Source organism: Cariama cristata, unplaced genomic scaffold (assembly GCF_000690535.1).
Source record: "Cariama cristata isolate BGI_N322 unplaced genomic scaffold, ASM69053v1 scaffold5652, whole genome shotgun sequence".
Lineage (NCBI taxonomy): Eukaryota > Metazoa > Chordata > Aves > Cariamiformes > Cariamidae > Cariama > Cariama cristata.
This window is the reverse complement of record NW_009604368.1, coordinates 45,573-60,731: the sequence shown is the minus strand read 5'-3', so window position 1 is coordinate 60,731 and position 15,159 is coordinate 45,573. Positions and strand designations below refer to the sequence as shown.

Sequence of the window (15,159 nt, the reverse complement as noted above, 5' to 3'; positions counted from 1 at the left end):
GGTTCTCTTTCCCCTCTTCCTCTCTTCCAAGAAAGCAAGCATCCATTTCATAAATTAATCTGTAATATTTATGCTTTTCTTCACGTTGAAGTATTCTCCTAAATGAAAGACCTCTGTAAAAACTTTTTGATGTCCCCTGGGTAGATTTTTGATATTAAATGATACTGTATAGAAATTTGACAAAAATGCTACAGATTCTTTAGTTAGCACTTCTTTAAGGGTATCAATCTTTACAGGAAAAAGGCAGTTGATGCTACTCTTGGTTACCTGATTTTTTGAAAGAGAAGTTCAGGTAGCTGCACTGACCGTCAGTAACTAGAAGAACATAGGTCACCAAGTGCTTCGTTTCCTTCTGCCGCTGCTATAAACAGAACAGGGCGGAAGCGCTTTCCCTCTAAGGGACTTTCCATCTGCAGTGGAAATCAACACGAATGATTACAGGGCAGAGATTTAAAAGGCAAAAAGAAGAAAGAAGCAGGCATCTGTAATGGAGAGGCAAGAGTTTCTAGTTAGCAAGAAAAGCAGAGGAGGTACTGGAATATAGCAGTGTATAAATCTCATTGACCCGAACTTGCAACAGGCAAGTAGTGGGATCCAAACAGGCAGGAGCCTCTCAAATCCAGCAGTGATATAAAACCCAGGAAAGGGTATTATATCATTGAAAGGCTCCTGTGATAGTTTGGACTCTCCACTCTGGTTGCAACATCCCAGTATCAATTGCAAAGCTGTTAAACCCTGCCATAAATCTGTCAGATCACCCTGCACTAGATGAACCAGTCACTAAATCATTAGAAGGGTCACTCTTTTTTAATTAGAGAATAATGTGCTAATCTAAGTTAAATGAATCAATTAGAAAGTCAAAGTAGACAAGGCAATTGTGGTTAAACACTGAATTGGAGCAATCAATTGTACTATACTAGCTAAAAGATCGGAAAGAGGAGTGTTAGCAAAATGGAAGTTAATTAGACGGCTGGGAATTTTCCTGTTGTGTTGCCAGAGAAAAATTGTTTAGAGGTGTCAAAGTGTAAAGACCGTGATCCAAGCACAGCATTAGCGATGCCTAATGATGGTGAGGAGGAGGAGCGCAGCACCGCAGAGTGTGTAATTTATTATGTCAAGGTGCGTACAGAACTGGATTCTTACAATCTACATGACTTCAGCTGTTAAACCAGAACTGGGAAGAAGGCAAAGGGGGAGCAAAGATTTCTATTCACAAGCTGTAGACTCGTTTCCTCTCGGAATTCTTGCTTCAGGAGAAATATGTTCAGGCACACAACTCAGGAGCATTGGAAAGCTAGCTAAAAGAAAAAAAAAAAAAAAATCAGGTGACACGAGCAAGGGGAGGATCCAGCCCCAGGCTGGGCAGAAGTACCATGCAGTTCCCAAGTAACAGCAAATACCAACTGGTTCTAAATTTTGTGGGAGACGGGTGTTTAACCCCTCTGTTACTCCTCCCTTGCCCCTGTCCTATCTTCTGGTCAGTAAATCTATGTGTAGCAACAAGGGCATAGGGTTTGTCTTTGTCAAGGATGAGTCAGAGACCACCCTTAAAAACAGGCTGACCCACCATCCGCACTCCCGTGCAAGTCTGTCCTACAAGGAGCTGGGGAAGAGGCATCCTCACCTGATCTGCAGAGCTCCCTGGGAAGTGGAGAAGCTGAGGACAACACAAACACAATGCTTTGGCACCGTCCCGCGCATCCGTGCTAATACAACCGATCACAGACCAGTGTGTGATCTTGGCTACGCTGCCCACAAACAGCCCAAGAAATGGCTGTTCCCACTGTGACGATGGATTATAGGGCACCTCTTGCACCTGCGCTCCCTCCTTCTTCCATAGCATGGAGTGAATGCCGTAAAGGGCACGTGGTGGGTGCGCCGGGGTCACGGGGCGAAAGCTGCCGAAGCCTGAGCTAGACTTGCCGTGTCAGTTGGCCCATGGGGGTGAGAGGAGATAACGGCGGAAGATTTAGCACAGCACAGAGAGACTTAGAGAATTGCATATGGCCTGATTGAAAGTTCTTCCTGATTTTAAAGGTGAGAAGGGTTAGACTAAGGTTAGTACATCGGTCCGTTAATACTGCGGGCTTGGCTGTGTTCTCCCTGACACTGGGATAACTCTCTTGTAGTCAGCAGATGCATACTGATCTAAAATGGGTGCAGGTGAAATCGTAATTGAATGATGGAGCAAAATGTTCACTGTGTGCACTTTCACAGCAGTTTTGTGTTTTCAATTACACTATGTTTAATTAGAATCATTAAGATTTTTCATTGTTTAACCTGTGTATTGACACATATCAAGTGCATTGACTGGTATCTAGTTACATATAAACCTTCTATGCCTTCTGTGCTCCCAAGGCAACTTGCCAGTCACATTTAGCTTCTTGGTTTTCATTTATATCCAGTTGGAAGCCCTGGCATTTGGCCGTACCACAGAGAATGGGTTGGCACCATTTGCTTGGATGCAGAGCTAAGCGTTTAAAATATTGGAGTAAGGGCAATTTCTTCCTGAAGTGGTTGCCAAGTACTACAATTTGTGGGGTGCGAAAGGAGCGGCTGTTAGCCCAGTAGAATGGCAACTGGAATTCCTAACGCCCCTTGTCCTGGTACAGCGTGTCTTCCTGTTGGCTTCACCGTGGCCATATTCTGGAGGAACACGTATGAGAGAGGTGGGTTTCCCTCAGCTTGCACAAGTCCCCAAAGAGTTACCCAGCAAGTAATGACTTCCTGAAGACCGATTGCCACGCCTCATTGTATGGCTTTTAATATCCTCATACCTAAGTGTTTTCCCATCTTTTAAGGTATCTGCCTTCCTGACACGATTCCTTTCACTGGATTCTGTGTTTAGGACAGTGGCATTCTTTAAGTGCCTCAGTTAAGTAGTAGTGATAAACTTCCTTCTTACTACTCTTTTTATCAGCTCTTTGGATTACGTTCTTTTTTCAGTGTATACGCTTCAACAACTTCTTCTGGTTATGCAAGTTAGGCAACTCCCTTTTGTGATGATATAGCCCTTTTCTGTCCTGTCATCTACATAGATATACCTTCCTCCTGTTATTTCCAATATTAAATTTCCCATTAACAATGCTGAGTGAACATGTTGCAGTGTTGTGGGGTTTTTACTATAAAGACCTTGAAGTAAATGCAGTTATGTTAGACCAAGAGACTGTATGATATTACAGAGATTTGATTTTTATTGAACCAGAGAACTCCATCGCTGCAATACCTTCATTAACTTTCATTTACTTCTGGATTCTGGTACCTTCACTGCAGCATGGAAGAGGTGTGATAGCTGTGGGATAAGGCTGTCTCTCCATTTGGAAGCACAGAATTACCTCCCTTTTTTAAGCTGACTGAAGTACAAAGCTATTAATGTTCATGCAGGCTTTCTGTCCTTCAGTCAGTCAGCACCATGGACCGTTCTGAAGGTCACAGAAGTAAAGATGAGAAACCTCTGTACCGACTGATGTGCTACCGATAGTCGGGTTTGATCATTCTTTCCCTCTCCTCTGATGTTGTAGGCCTCTGAAGTCTCTCGAAACAGAGGAGTTACTCTGTTGGCCAGACCAGGCAATAGTCTCGTAACAGCTATTCGAAACCAGCATCATCATGAGACCTTACCTCTGGGTAAGCTGAGTTTCACTTTTCTTTTCAAAGCAGTGTTCACAAAGATGCTTTTTAGATCTTCTTGTCAACCACATGCACTGCTTCGTGGTGCCCTCTGCCTCACGAGCAGGGCGGTCAGTGTGCCCCTGCATGGTCACGGTGATGTGACCAGGCTCCCTCAATGGTAAATAAAGCCTCTTGTGTTTTGTTTTTTTTTTTTTCCTTTTCCAGCTTACAATGACAAGATTGTTGCATTTCTACGCCAACCCAACATTTTTGAGATGCTGCAGGAGCGTCAGCCCAGCTTGGCCAGAAACCACGCACTCAGGTACCGCTTTTTTCCAGACTGCTGAAACCAAGTTCCCGAACAGACTTCTTGTAGTGGGGACAAACAAATTCTAGTAGCTGTAGTACAAAAGATGAACTTGGGCCCCATATGGAACTGTCACCGTTAAAGAGCTGATGTGGACCACCAGAATCTGTGTAGTGACTATAGTTATTTTCCACAGACACCCAAGAAGTAAGAAGAACCAAAATAACCATGGGCAAATAGTGACACATCTAATTTCCATTCTAAGTATTACTGAATAGCAGAAACTCTGTCTTCACCTACAATTATCACTTTGCTTTTCAGAAGATAGGGTTAAAATTGTGTTTGGATGGAAGTCGGCAGCAAAACCCCAGTAACTTCAGCAGAACCAGGATTTTACCTCGTGGTTGGATTTACACCCATGCCATGGACGTGGTCACCCTAGATTTTATAAAGAAATAGGAACATTATGAAGTAGATTGTACTTCTGTCTTTAATCTTTCTCACTTATGACTTAATGGTAGTCCTTTCCAAAGTAATTAAATTGTATCTTTATTTTTCTTATGCCCATTGCTTTCCTATTAGGTTTAAAAAAAGAAAAAACAGAACTGAAAGCCAGTACGATTTAAACTCATTCTAATTCCGAAGGTTAAATTAATTGTTTTGGCCAAGAACCTAAGCTGGCGTTAGTCAGTCTCGGCAATGCCAGTGTGCACCAGCTAAGAGTTTGACCAAGAATTTAGTTTGTACTGTGCAGGAAAAAGTGCGTCTGCGGGACTGGTGAAGGAGGGAAGGGAGAGCAAGGGAAGGACCTTCAAGTTCCTGGGGTGCAGTTTCTGCTGATAGCCTTACTGACTCGTCCTTTACCCCTGAGGGCCAGACAAAGAGTTCTTTGGGTGTAAGGATTAGACTTCCTTCCTGGAGGAATTAATACATTCAAATAAAATGAGGGAGACAGGATGAAAAATGCTCCCAGTATTCAAGATGTACATTTCCGTAACTGAGAGTTTTTTATCTTCATCATCAAATTATTCCAGACTATTATTTTTTTTTTCTCAGCTGTAATTTGGATTCTCATTTCTCAGAGAACAGATGATGCTTTTATCTCCTTTTGAGCAGAGAACAAAATTGACTAGTGATAGGGACTAGACAGCTTAGCCAGTGCGTAATGAGATTTGTAACAGGATATTGAGCCCTTCGCCTCCAGGTCATTGCTTTGATTATACCTTCGGTCAGGAGTTGATCCCAAGCTGCCATCTAATGCTCATACAGCGGGTATTAGCCTCCAGGTCATTGCTTTGATTATACCTTTGGTCAGGAGTTGATCCCAAGCTGCCGTCTAATGCTCATACAGCAAGTATTGAACAAACTCCTAGGAGACAAATGTCCGTCTTTTACAGGGCTTGATTCTGCAATACATTGCAGCCCCACCCGGCAAGGTACTAAAGCACATCCTTGACTTTGAGGTAGAATCCTTTGACTTGATACTAGAATAAATATTCTCGGACACTGCAGTGCTTTAGAAACACACTGACAGACTGGGGTGTAGACCTCTATCTTCCATGGTCCTAATCTGCTGATAGGATCCTATCCTATGTTTCCCACTCCTTATTAGCATTCATTTAAACAACAAAATGCATCATTTTACGCATGTACTGTATAACCTCTGGGTCATCAATTAACAGCAAGTATATGTTAGAGTGTTATTTGCCGGGTAGAACCGACAGAGATAAAGGAAGTGGTATTATGTGAAATTCTGTTAACGAAAGGTGGTATATTAGTTGTAACCTTAAATAACAAATCTGTCTGTCAGTGGCCTTAGCTATAACCCTACACATGAGCTTGGAGGACTAAGAATCATTTTGTTTTCTAAAATATGATATAAAATCTCTTGCTTGTGGATCAGGAAACTGAATGATATAAATAGATTCTTTTTGCAAGTTAGTTAGATTAGAAAATGCATCAGGCAGTTAAGATGTTTGCCTTTTTTGTAAGGAGAGAACCAGGAACTGGCAAAATACGAAGGAATAGTAACTCTATGCATAGTTCATGCCTTGATAATGGTGTGTTTTCTTCCTTTTTTTTTTTCTTTCTTCTCAATAATGTAATTTGTGTTTCAGGGAGAAGATCCATTACATTCGGACAGAGGGTACACACGGGCTTGAAAAGTTGTCTTGTGATGCAGATTTAGTAATTCTGCTGAGGTAATCAATTTGATCAAAGGCATAATGTCATTACTTACGGTACCAGAGAAGCTGGCTGGCTCTTTCTCAGCATAATTGAAAAGATTTTGTTAAACCTTCCAGGTTATTTGTAACTAGAATAGGATTCCTTGTTACTGATAGTCACCCAAAATAATTCAGCCAGAGTGTATCTGTTGACTCTTATTTCCTGGAAGGCAGCCTTCATCAGCGCAGTAAACTCCATCCCCAGCCAGCTCAATCAATATAGCTGTTGCCATCAAGTAGCAGATAAAAAAGAATTAGGTCAAAATGTTTCCTTTTAATGGAGAAGTTCTTGTTTCCTTTTTTTTTTTAAAAAAAAAAGGAGGAGAAAACTTGTCTTTCTGTACAAATAAATAATGAAACTGCTAGTTTTACCGCAGCAGTGCTGCCCACACCCACAGGGCCATGTCACGCTCATGAAACCTGAATGTACAGTGCAGTGAGCACTGTTTGGGTAATGTAGATAAGGCTTCCGTTTTTACTGGGACCAGGGAGCTTGGTCTTTAGGTCCTAGCCCCTTTTGTTCAGCACAGATAAGGACTTATTTTATTGTCTTGGTCTTACGTGGAAAACGCTGCATTAGCCAGGTGGTTTTGGTATGCTCGATAGCACTGCCTAATACAAGAAGTTTACGACTTGCTCCCATCAATTTAATCCAAATGGTCAAAGAGCTGAGCTGTACGAAAATGTACGACCCAAAAAAAACAACCTGGGAGACAGATGGGTGTATCTTTGCTTCTCACTGCTAATGTGTTGAAGTTGTCCCTGTTTACTACATAGCCTCAGATCTTTACTCTCTATCAGCAGATTGAGCCACTGCGTTAGCATGAAATGTCTAATAAAATTCATTTTGTTCTTCTTTGTTACTGGTGACCATGCCTGATTTGGGAAACCTGTAGATTTTATGAATCCATGATGTACCCAAACTTCTGACCACGGCAGCCTTGCACCATACTGCGTGTTTACATTCCTTCATGTGATGAATATGAACCAAATCTCTCCCTCTCGCTTTTTCCACACAGCCTTTTTGAAGAGGATATTATGTCCTACATACCACTGCAGGCTGCCTTCCATCCTGGTTACAGTTTCTCTCCTCGCTGCTCACCCTGTTCATCACCACAAAATTCTCCAGGTAAAGGGATGGGGAAAGTAATACAAAGTGTTATATTTGTGGTATTTCTCCTACTAAATAGAAAGGAGTGGATTCAGAGTCGGGATCAACTGTCAGCCTGCTAATCCTGGTCCCCACTCCGAATTTGACCCCAGCTGCTTTTTTTCCTGGATCAGTTGCCATTGCTGTTAGGTATCTGTTGAGATGTTAACGGTAGCTGAAACACAGAGATCAGAAATTGCCCATATGGAAGAAGGTATTTTCCTGCTTTTTATGTAGTTGGAAAGGATTAGGATAAGAGAATGGTGCACCCCAAACATAACTTGCTGACATGGAAGCACATTCATGTTATGTGACAGGAGCAAAGAGCAGCTTCCCAATCAAGGGTGTATTGCAATACTCCCAGTAGTCCTGTAAAGTTCAATCTCCTCCGCTCGCTGTTTTAAAGACTTCTCTTCTCCCCAAGACTCCTCTATTTTAAGACCTGAGGGGATCATCCCGATCATCTAGTCTGACCTCCCGTGTTGAGCCCATTAACTTCAGTTTGACGGGAAGCATATTTTCCAGAAAGACGTGCGGTCTGAGAAGGTTATTTCCAGCTGTGGTATGTCTCTGTAGTTATTGCTTATGCTATAGAAATTTGAGGAGCTAATGTCTCCCTTTTGCCAAGATATACAACCCCCACCACGTGGCTGTGTCCGGTGGCCATTTTGAGAGAATCGACAGAAATGTGATCTGAAGAAATCCGGTTTTGGCTGAGTTTTTTTAAACATTCATTTAAATTATCTAGTTTCAAACAACATTAATGGACAAGAGACATTCAAATCTCGGAGATGGCTGTGGAAAATTGGAAGGTTTTTTGATGTGAAGCAGTTAAATGCTGAACCCTTGTCTATAGGAGGACAGTGTTTTGTCAGAAGGTGCTATTTTCATTTATCAGTTTTAACAGCGTTATTAATACAGTTCCCCTCCTCTACGTCAGGACAGGTCATAAACAAGTCTCCTGGAAGACAAAAATCTTAAGTATCTGGGGAGAACATGACTCGGGAGAACATTAAAAGAACTGCACTGGTCTTTACCTGTTCTTGTGGAAATACAAGAAGGGCAAATACTCATTTCCAGCAACGTACTGTCTGCTTGCTTATTTCTGCCACTGGTTACATAGCTCACGAGAACACCCATTCTCTTATGTCCTGGGGGAAAAAATATCTAACAGAAGAAAAAAAAGTGTCCGTTTTAGCAGCAGAGACGGTTAGTAATGTCCGTCCTTCCTGGCAACCACGATACTTTGTGCTCCCATTAAATGCGATTTTTTAATTTTTTTTTTTTTTTTGCCTTCCTGTGGAGGATTTTCTGCCGGAGTTCTCATAAAAGGGCTTGTTTTTATTGTCTTCGGTAATGAGATAGGGAAATGGGATTTCACGGATCCATTCTTGGACCCTTTACGGCATGGCACTTGTTTGTACAAAAGGACTAATCGTCTACTTTGAGAATGCAGACTTCAAAACAAAGCAGGTCCCAAATCGCAAAAAATCTGCTGTGTGTATGAATCGTAATAGGAAAATGCAGCGTTTCTTGCTGACAGAAATCCTTCTTGATGCCACAAAGGGGTTTTGTGTTGATAGCTGGAAGTGTTTAATATACAGTCAGATTAAAGCAGGGAAACCCGATTCCCTGCTTGGCCAGGGTGCTAGGCTCCAGTGCGAAGCACTGCTTTGAGCTCCAGAGGTTTAATCCTGCCAAGTAAGGAGATCTCCTATACAATGCAGAGGAGAGACATCTCTTGAAAGTGCAAAAGGGAAAGAAAACCTAAACACCGATGACCATGAGTGGGACTTGTGCATGTCAGTCTTTCTCCTGCCTTTCTGATCCTTGCATTTTCGTTCAGGTCAATCACATTTAAAGGCTGAGGCAACACAAAGGCACACACAAGGCAAGCTTAACAATTCTTTTAGTGAAGAAGATATAGGCCTGGAAGTCATTGCAATCACTGAATTATAGGAATTTACAACTGCATTAATGCTAGGTAGAACAAAAATAATACTGGGTTCACTGTATACATGTGAAAAGTTCCTAACTTTGGCATCAGGTATACGGTTGGACTTGATGACCTTTGAGGTCTCTTCCAACCATAATGATTCTATGATTCTATAACGCATTTGTTAGCCAGTTCTGTCTGGAAATATCAACTGCATGATTTGGAAAAATTTAAAGCCCCTTACACTTTATGATGCTGTTCATTTTCCCGCCAGGACTGCAGCGAGCAAGTGCAAGAGCACCTTCTCCGTACAGGAGGGACTTTGAAGCCAAGCTGCGCAATTTCTATCGAAAACTTGAAGCCAAAGGGTATGGGCAAGGTCCAGGTAAAATTAAGTGAGTATTATGACAAGTCACTCAAATAGTCTGACGTGGTGTAGCTTTGTCTTTTATCATTATCCATGAATGAAGACACTGATAGGGAGTGGGAAACACACCAGAGATTGCATTTTGTACATGAACCATCAGGGCAAGGTAAGATCTTAGTATATCCTGCAAAAGAGTGACCTTCAGGAGGCTTTTGTATGGAAGTTTTATTTCTTATAGATTCATATTCTCTTACACTCCCATTCCCTACCTATTTAACAGGGATGTCGGTATTCCTACCTATCATTTGCTAGTAGAAAAATCGTCCATTCAGGAAAATGTCCACCAGAGGTTATTAACAGCTACGTCATTGTAATGATGGAGTGACTCCAAAGCCTTTGGATCTACATATCAGTATAACTCAGGACCAGAGTACGACCCTACAGAAGTTAGCCTGTACATGCAGGTTTAACTCTCAGTAGTTCTTTGTGTTGGTAGCCCTCCTGGATTTGAACTGGAGAGATTTCTGCCTCTCTTTGTGCAGTTGGGTGTCTCTGTCGCTTGGTTGTGGAGTTTGCTTTCCAGACATCTTTTTAATTGACTTTTGAGTCTGTACCTACTTGTGCTTAATCTAGTTATCCAACTTGGCCAAAGGACTGTATGTTTCTAAGGTATTTCCCGGGCATCTGGTTGAATTTATGGATCAGGTTGGCTTCCTACCAAATCACATCTGTTGTGGGGAAAAAAAAAAGTATGAAGCCAAGCAATTTATTCCAGGCAAATATCGTCATCAAAATACTCTTACGGAACTGGGGAGTCCTAGCTGTTTGTTATCCTTTTTGGTGTCCTGCTAAGTGGGTCCAAGGCAGACACGAAATACATTTTAGAAAGTCTGTCTTAAAATGATCATGAACGTATGAACAAGAAGGATTTCTTGCACAGATGATGTTTAAATGTACTATTCATTAAGTTGTTTTAGAGGCTGGCAGGGGAGTGAGAGGTGTGCTGTATAAACAGAGGCTGATACTCCCTTTGCTTACCCTGCTACAGAAGCAGTAATTCCATAGACATTCACTGGATTAAATCCAGGAACAGTTTGGGGCCAATCCCAGGAAGCTGTGACCTCATATACACAGCAAACTCCCAGCCCCCTCTACCATACAAATTTGTAGATAGAGGGTGTTACAGAGAGCCTTAGCAGCAGAGCAACACTTAGAACCTAACCACAGCGTCGTGAAGAAATTCACCTTTGAGGCATATAGAAAAGCCTCATGAAACAACTCACCGAAAACCCGTAACGGTCAAGTAGCACGTGCACCGACGGATGCAACTTTGTTAAGTTCTCTGAGAATCAATGTCTCTCTTTACCAGCTCTTGTTTACCATCAGCCTCACAGGCTTACACAAGCCTCAATCATTAGATCTCTATTTCTGCCTCCCTTTGCAGGTTAATTATACGGCGTGACCACTTGCTGGAAGGCACCTTCAACCAGGTAATGGCATATTCACGCAAGGAGCTCCAGCGGAACAAACTCTACGTCACGTTTGTTGGCGAGGAAGGGTAGGGAACCACAAAATGCTATCAGTTTTGAAGTAGCTGTTAAGTTGCAAAACACTTTACAGAGCCTCTCTTGTTATGTAATGTTTCTTTGATTTTGTTTTACCTCTTGAGTAAGTGATTCATCTTGATCAGCTCAAACATTTGTTAAAAAGAGCAATAGCAATAATGCTTTGTTCTCCTACAGCACCTTCCATCTACATGTCTCAAAGTGACCATTTAAGTGGTTAAATCTAACGTCATCTTGTTGCCATGGGTATTTTGACTGGCTGGAAGGCAAAACTGAGCTACGGGCCCGTGTTTACACACTGAATCAGTCTCAGGACTATAATTAGAGACCAGACATTTTTCCCCTTTGTTACTTTAACTCTTCAAAATGGACCTGATTTTTCCCTCAAAAATTTTTGCTTTTCATGCCATGTAATGATCATTTGTTATCCATATGTGGACTTTTTGTTTCTGGCTGAAGTGAGAACTATGAAAGCTGTTCAGTCTCTACTGTTTAATTCACCCAGTTGGAAGCTGAAAGTAATAGAAGTCTCTTGAGAAAGCCTTGTCTCGGGAGACTTTCTGCCAGCCTTACAAATCCACGAGCCATTCTTGTATGATTAAAGCCAGCCCCTGACCTTTTGTTTCCAAATCTAAACAGAACCTCTCGAAGCCACCCTGGCTTACCTCAAGAGCTATGTTGTAATTGAGGCTTAATCCACGTGCTTTTATAATGGAAAGACCATTGTGCGTATTTCCAGTGCTCCATATAACAAAGGCACGAAATTGTATTTCAATAGCTTTGCATATAAAGTTTGGGGGTTTTTTTTATAAAAAACCACATGGATAGGATTTCATTTCCAAAGGTACCAGAAGACTAAGGCTCTGGGGCAGCTCTCAGCACGTCCAGCAACTGCTGATGCTCTCAGCTCTGAGGTGGCATGTCAAGTGAAGAGCTTCTGCCAACCTGAGTTTGTCTGGGGACAGGTTAGGTCCAGTGGAAAACAGAAGTCACCAATCTCAGAGTCACTCGGTGACCTCAGGATCGGGGGTTTTCTTACCTCTTGCTTTTTATACTCCATGGATTCAGTGTTATTTAACAGAGGTCGTCTTTCAGAGCTGGGTTTGCCTCTGACTTGCAAGTAAAGCATAAACGTGCAGCATACCTCAGTTTGCGTTTTTGGAATAGCATTCTAGTGTGCTAACACTGGCCAAAGTCATGTTTTCCCCGCATCTCTAATAACTTTTACTGTGTGAGGCACGATATCCTCAGGAGAAATTATAAACCAATTTGATTTGCAAATTCATTCATTCTTTACTGATTCATTTACATCTGAAGATACATTCCCCCAGGGTTTTTGCTGTTTAATGCTAATAGAAGTTCTGCTGGAGGGACTCCTAGATACCAATTCCCTCCTGAAGAGTTGATGCTGTGTGGCCACGTGATGCTGTATGGGCACAGCTTCCCATGTGTTTCAAAGCTAAAATGACATTGAAGGCTTTATGTGTTAATGTGTTGCCAAGAAAGGCAATACCTAGTCTCTCCTTGGAGGTTTTTGAATATAGACAGGTGATGTTTGTAGTCCTTTACTCCAGCCATCATCAGGCTCAGCCCAGTATTTTAATGTCCACCGAACCAGATCTGTTACCTGGTTAGCACTAGTGGTTCGTGTGGGCTTATTACAATCCCCTTTTTGCTGTTGTGGCTTTAGTCTCACCGCAAGATCCTAGAGCTAAAGCTGCTCAAAAAGTACTGAATCTCCAGATGTAAAACAGAGGAGGATGGGCCAGCCTGCCCTTTATCATCTTTCTAGTTGCACTAATCAATCATTCAACCCCTTGTGGTTGTGCTTCCATAACTTCAGACATAACACAGAGCATTCTGATCCAGCTGCAGAGTTTTCCACTTACTTTACATTTGTTAAGTGGAAGGCATAGTGCCTACTTCAGAAAATCTTTCGGCACACGTGATATATGGCTACAAATCATTTGTTCATACTGCTACATGTAGATTTATTTTAGATTCAAAAACCTACCTACCGTTATTAGAGGATGATCTGGTTTTAATAAATCCATCACAGTTGGGTTTAATGCATTCATGAAGCTTTTTTGCTTTTGTTGTGTGGTTTTTTTCAAGTTGAGATAATTGGAAACAGCTTGATTTAAAAGTTGAGTTTAAAAAAAAAACCAAACAAACAAGGAAAAAAGGTGACTCTCTGCAGAGCAAAATCATGCAACAGCAAACCACAGCTTAAGGTGCACCATGTGTATTTGAAAATAGCAGAAAAGTAGAAGAGCTTGGATGGAATAACCGAGGAATTGCCATTCTATCTTAAGAGAGACAATTCTGTTGGGACTTGGTCTTGTTCAGCGTTGACCTTTAGGTTATACCTATAGCTAAGAAAGCATCCTTGGGGCTAGATTGTATCTTTAGTTACATCTCAGTGTAGGAGAGTAAAAGCCATTTCTACCTCGGTCTGGGCTGTGAACCCAGGTGTTCATAGGCAGTTCAAACCCCCTCACTGAGAAGCTCACCCTCTGCTATTCAGCCAGCTAAAGCAAAGCTGAGCTTTGTACCTCCGATTTACCAAACCTTTGGAGCAAAGGAAAAGAAACTACTTAAGGGGTGTGTCTGAGTTATGATTCCTCCCAGATCAGCCTGGATGCTGGTGAAATTTCAGCATCATGACTTGTTCAGGGCTCAGAATCAAGTTTTGAGAGGAGAGATATACCATTTTGGAAACACTTGACTGCACAGTGTTAGACAGGAGCCAATGTAGGCAAAACCCAGGAAATTCACTCAAATGGGAATGAGCCTCATTTTATCTTTTTTACCTTTTCCTTTCCAGGTTGGACTACAGCGGCCCCTCCCGAGAATTTTTCTTCCTTCTGTCTCAGGAGCTCTTCAATCCCTATTACGGGCTGTTTGAGTATTCAGCCAACGATACTTACACTGTACAGATCAGCCCCATGTCTGCCTTTGTTGAAAATCACCTGGAATGGTAAGAACATTTTATGCAGAATTGAACAATCCTTTTAGAGCAATACAGAAATGGAAGTGCAAAACACGAAAGCTGCCGGTTTAGACCAGACTGCATACAAATATCATTGCTTCCGCTTGGGAAGAAGTGGGAAGTAGGTTGGGAGAAGGAAGAGAAAGGGAATAAGTGAGCCTACAACAGCAGGCTCTGAAAAAGGAGTTGTGATGAGGTACTACGATTAAAATGCCTTGCTCGCATTACTTGGGACTTGATGTTTGTGTACTTGAGTGTGACTGTGAAAAGGACGGGGAGAAGGGCTCTGCGTAATCCAGACCTCCTCACCTTGGTCCCTTTCTAAGAATAGCAAGTGTGGTCTTTCTGTATGTTAAGTGACATTGTGCTTGGAAACTGTTCTCCAAGAGCCACGTTGCTCCTCTGAACCTACTACAGGCCGCAGAAAAGGCCCAGTGAAGCCGTTTCCCTTTTCTCCCCTGACTGAGCGTCCCTGCTTGCGTGTGGCAAGGCCAGCAAAGCGAGCAGGTACTTCACCTTACCAAGCATGTGCGCAGACAGACAAATCGCTGATCTTGTTTCTTTATCAAAAATTCTGAATGCATATTGTGATCTCCTCATTTTTCTATCTACCCCCAGATCTGTCTGTCTTTGGGAGTTGTTTTCCCTTTGATAGTTTCAGATGTGGTTCAGTGAAGCATGGGCTGCAAGCCCTGGGCATCGCTTGATCCCTTGTGTGATTTCATCGTGGCAAAGAAATACTGCGATATGGGTTTGTTCCTATGATGTTTTTCTTTGTCTAACCAATCTCACTGGCTCCTCTCGGAGATCCTTTTTTAAAATGGAAGGCAGTTCAGTCCCCTTTTAAATTGCAAATAATACGTGCCCCTCTATTCTTGTAAATATATTGTCCTTTGCTTTGGCTTACAGTTGGCAGGAGATCAAGAACAACTACATGGTTGTACCGTCACCTCTATTAAGGTTGCAGTGGGAAAAAAGGGATGTTGCTGGGACTAGCGTTCTGAA

General features: G+C 42.1%; 1 protein-coding gene across 2 annotated transcripts in view; it reads left to right on the top strand.

Annotated features, from left to right (window-relative positions):
* Positions 1–15,159, top strand: part of HECW1 (HECT, C2 and WW domain containing E3 ubiquitin protein ligase 1) — a 173,179-nt gene that overhangs the window by 123,588 nt on the left and 34,432 nt on the right. For both annotated transcript variants that reach the window (XM_009695568.1, XM_009695567.1), the window contains 7 exons: positions 3,522–3,627; positions 3,838–3,934; positions 6,037–6,120; positions 7,164–7,273; positions 9,505–9,625; positions 11,042–11,155; positions 13,990–14,142. In XM_009695568.1, coding sequence (XP_009693870.1) covers positions 3,522–3,627; positions 3,838–3,934; positions 6,037–6,120; positions 7,164–7,273; positions 9,505–9,625; positions 11,042–11,155; positions 13,990–14,142 — 785 coding nt within the window. The remainder of the gene's footprint in view (positions 1–3,521; positions 3,628–3,837; positions 3,935–6,036; positions 6,121–7,163; positions 7,274–9,504; positions 9,626–11,041; positions 11,156–13,989; positions 14,143–15,159) is intronic.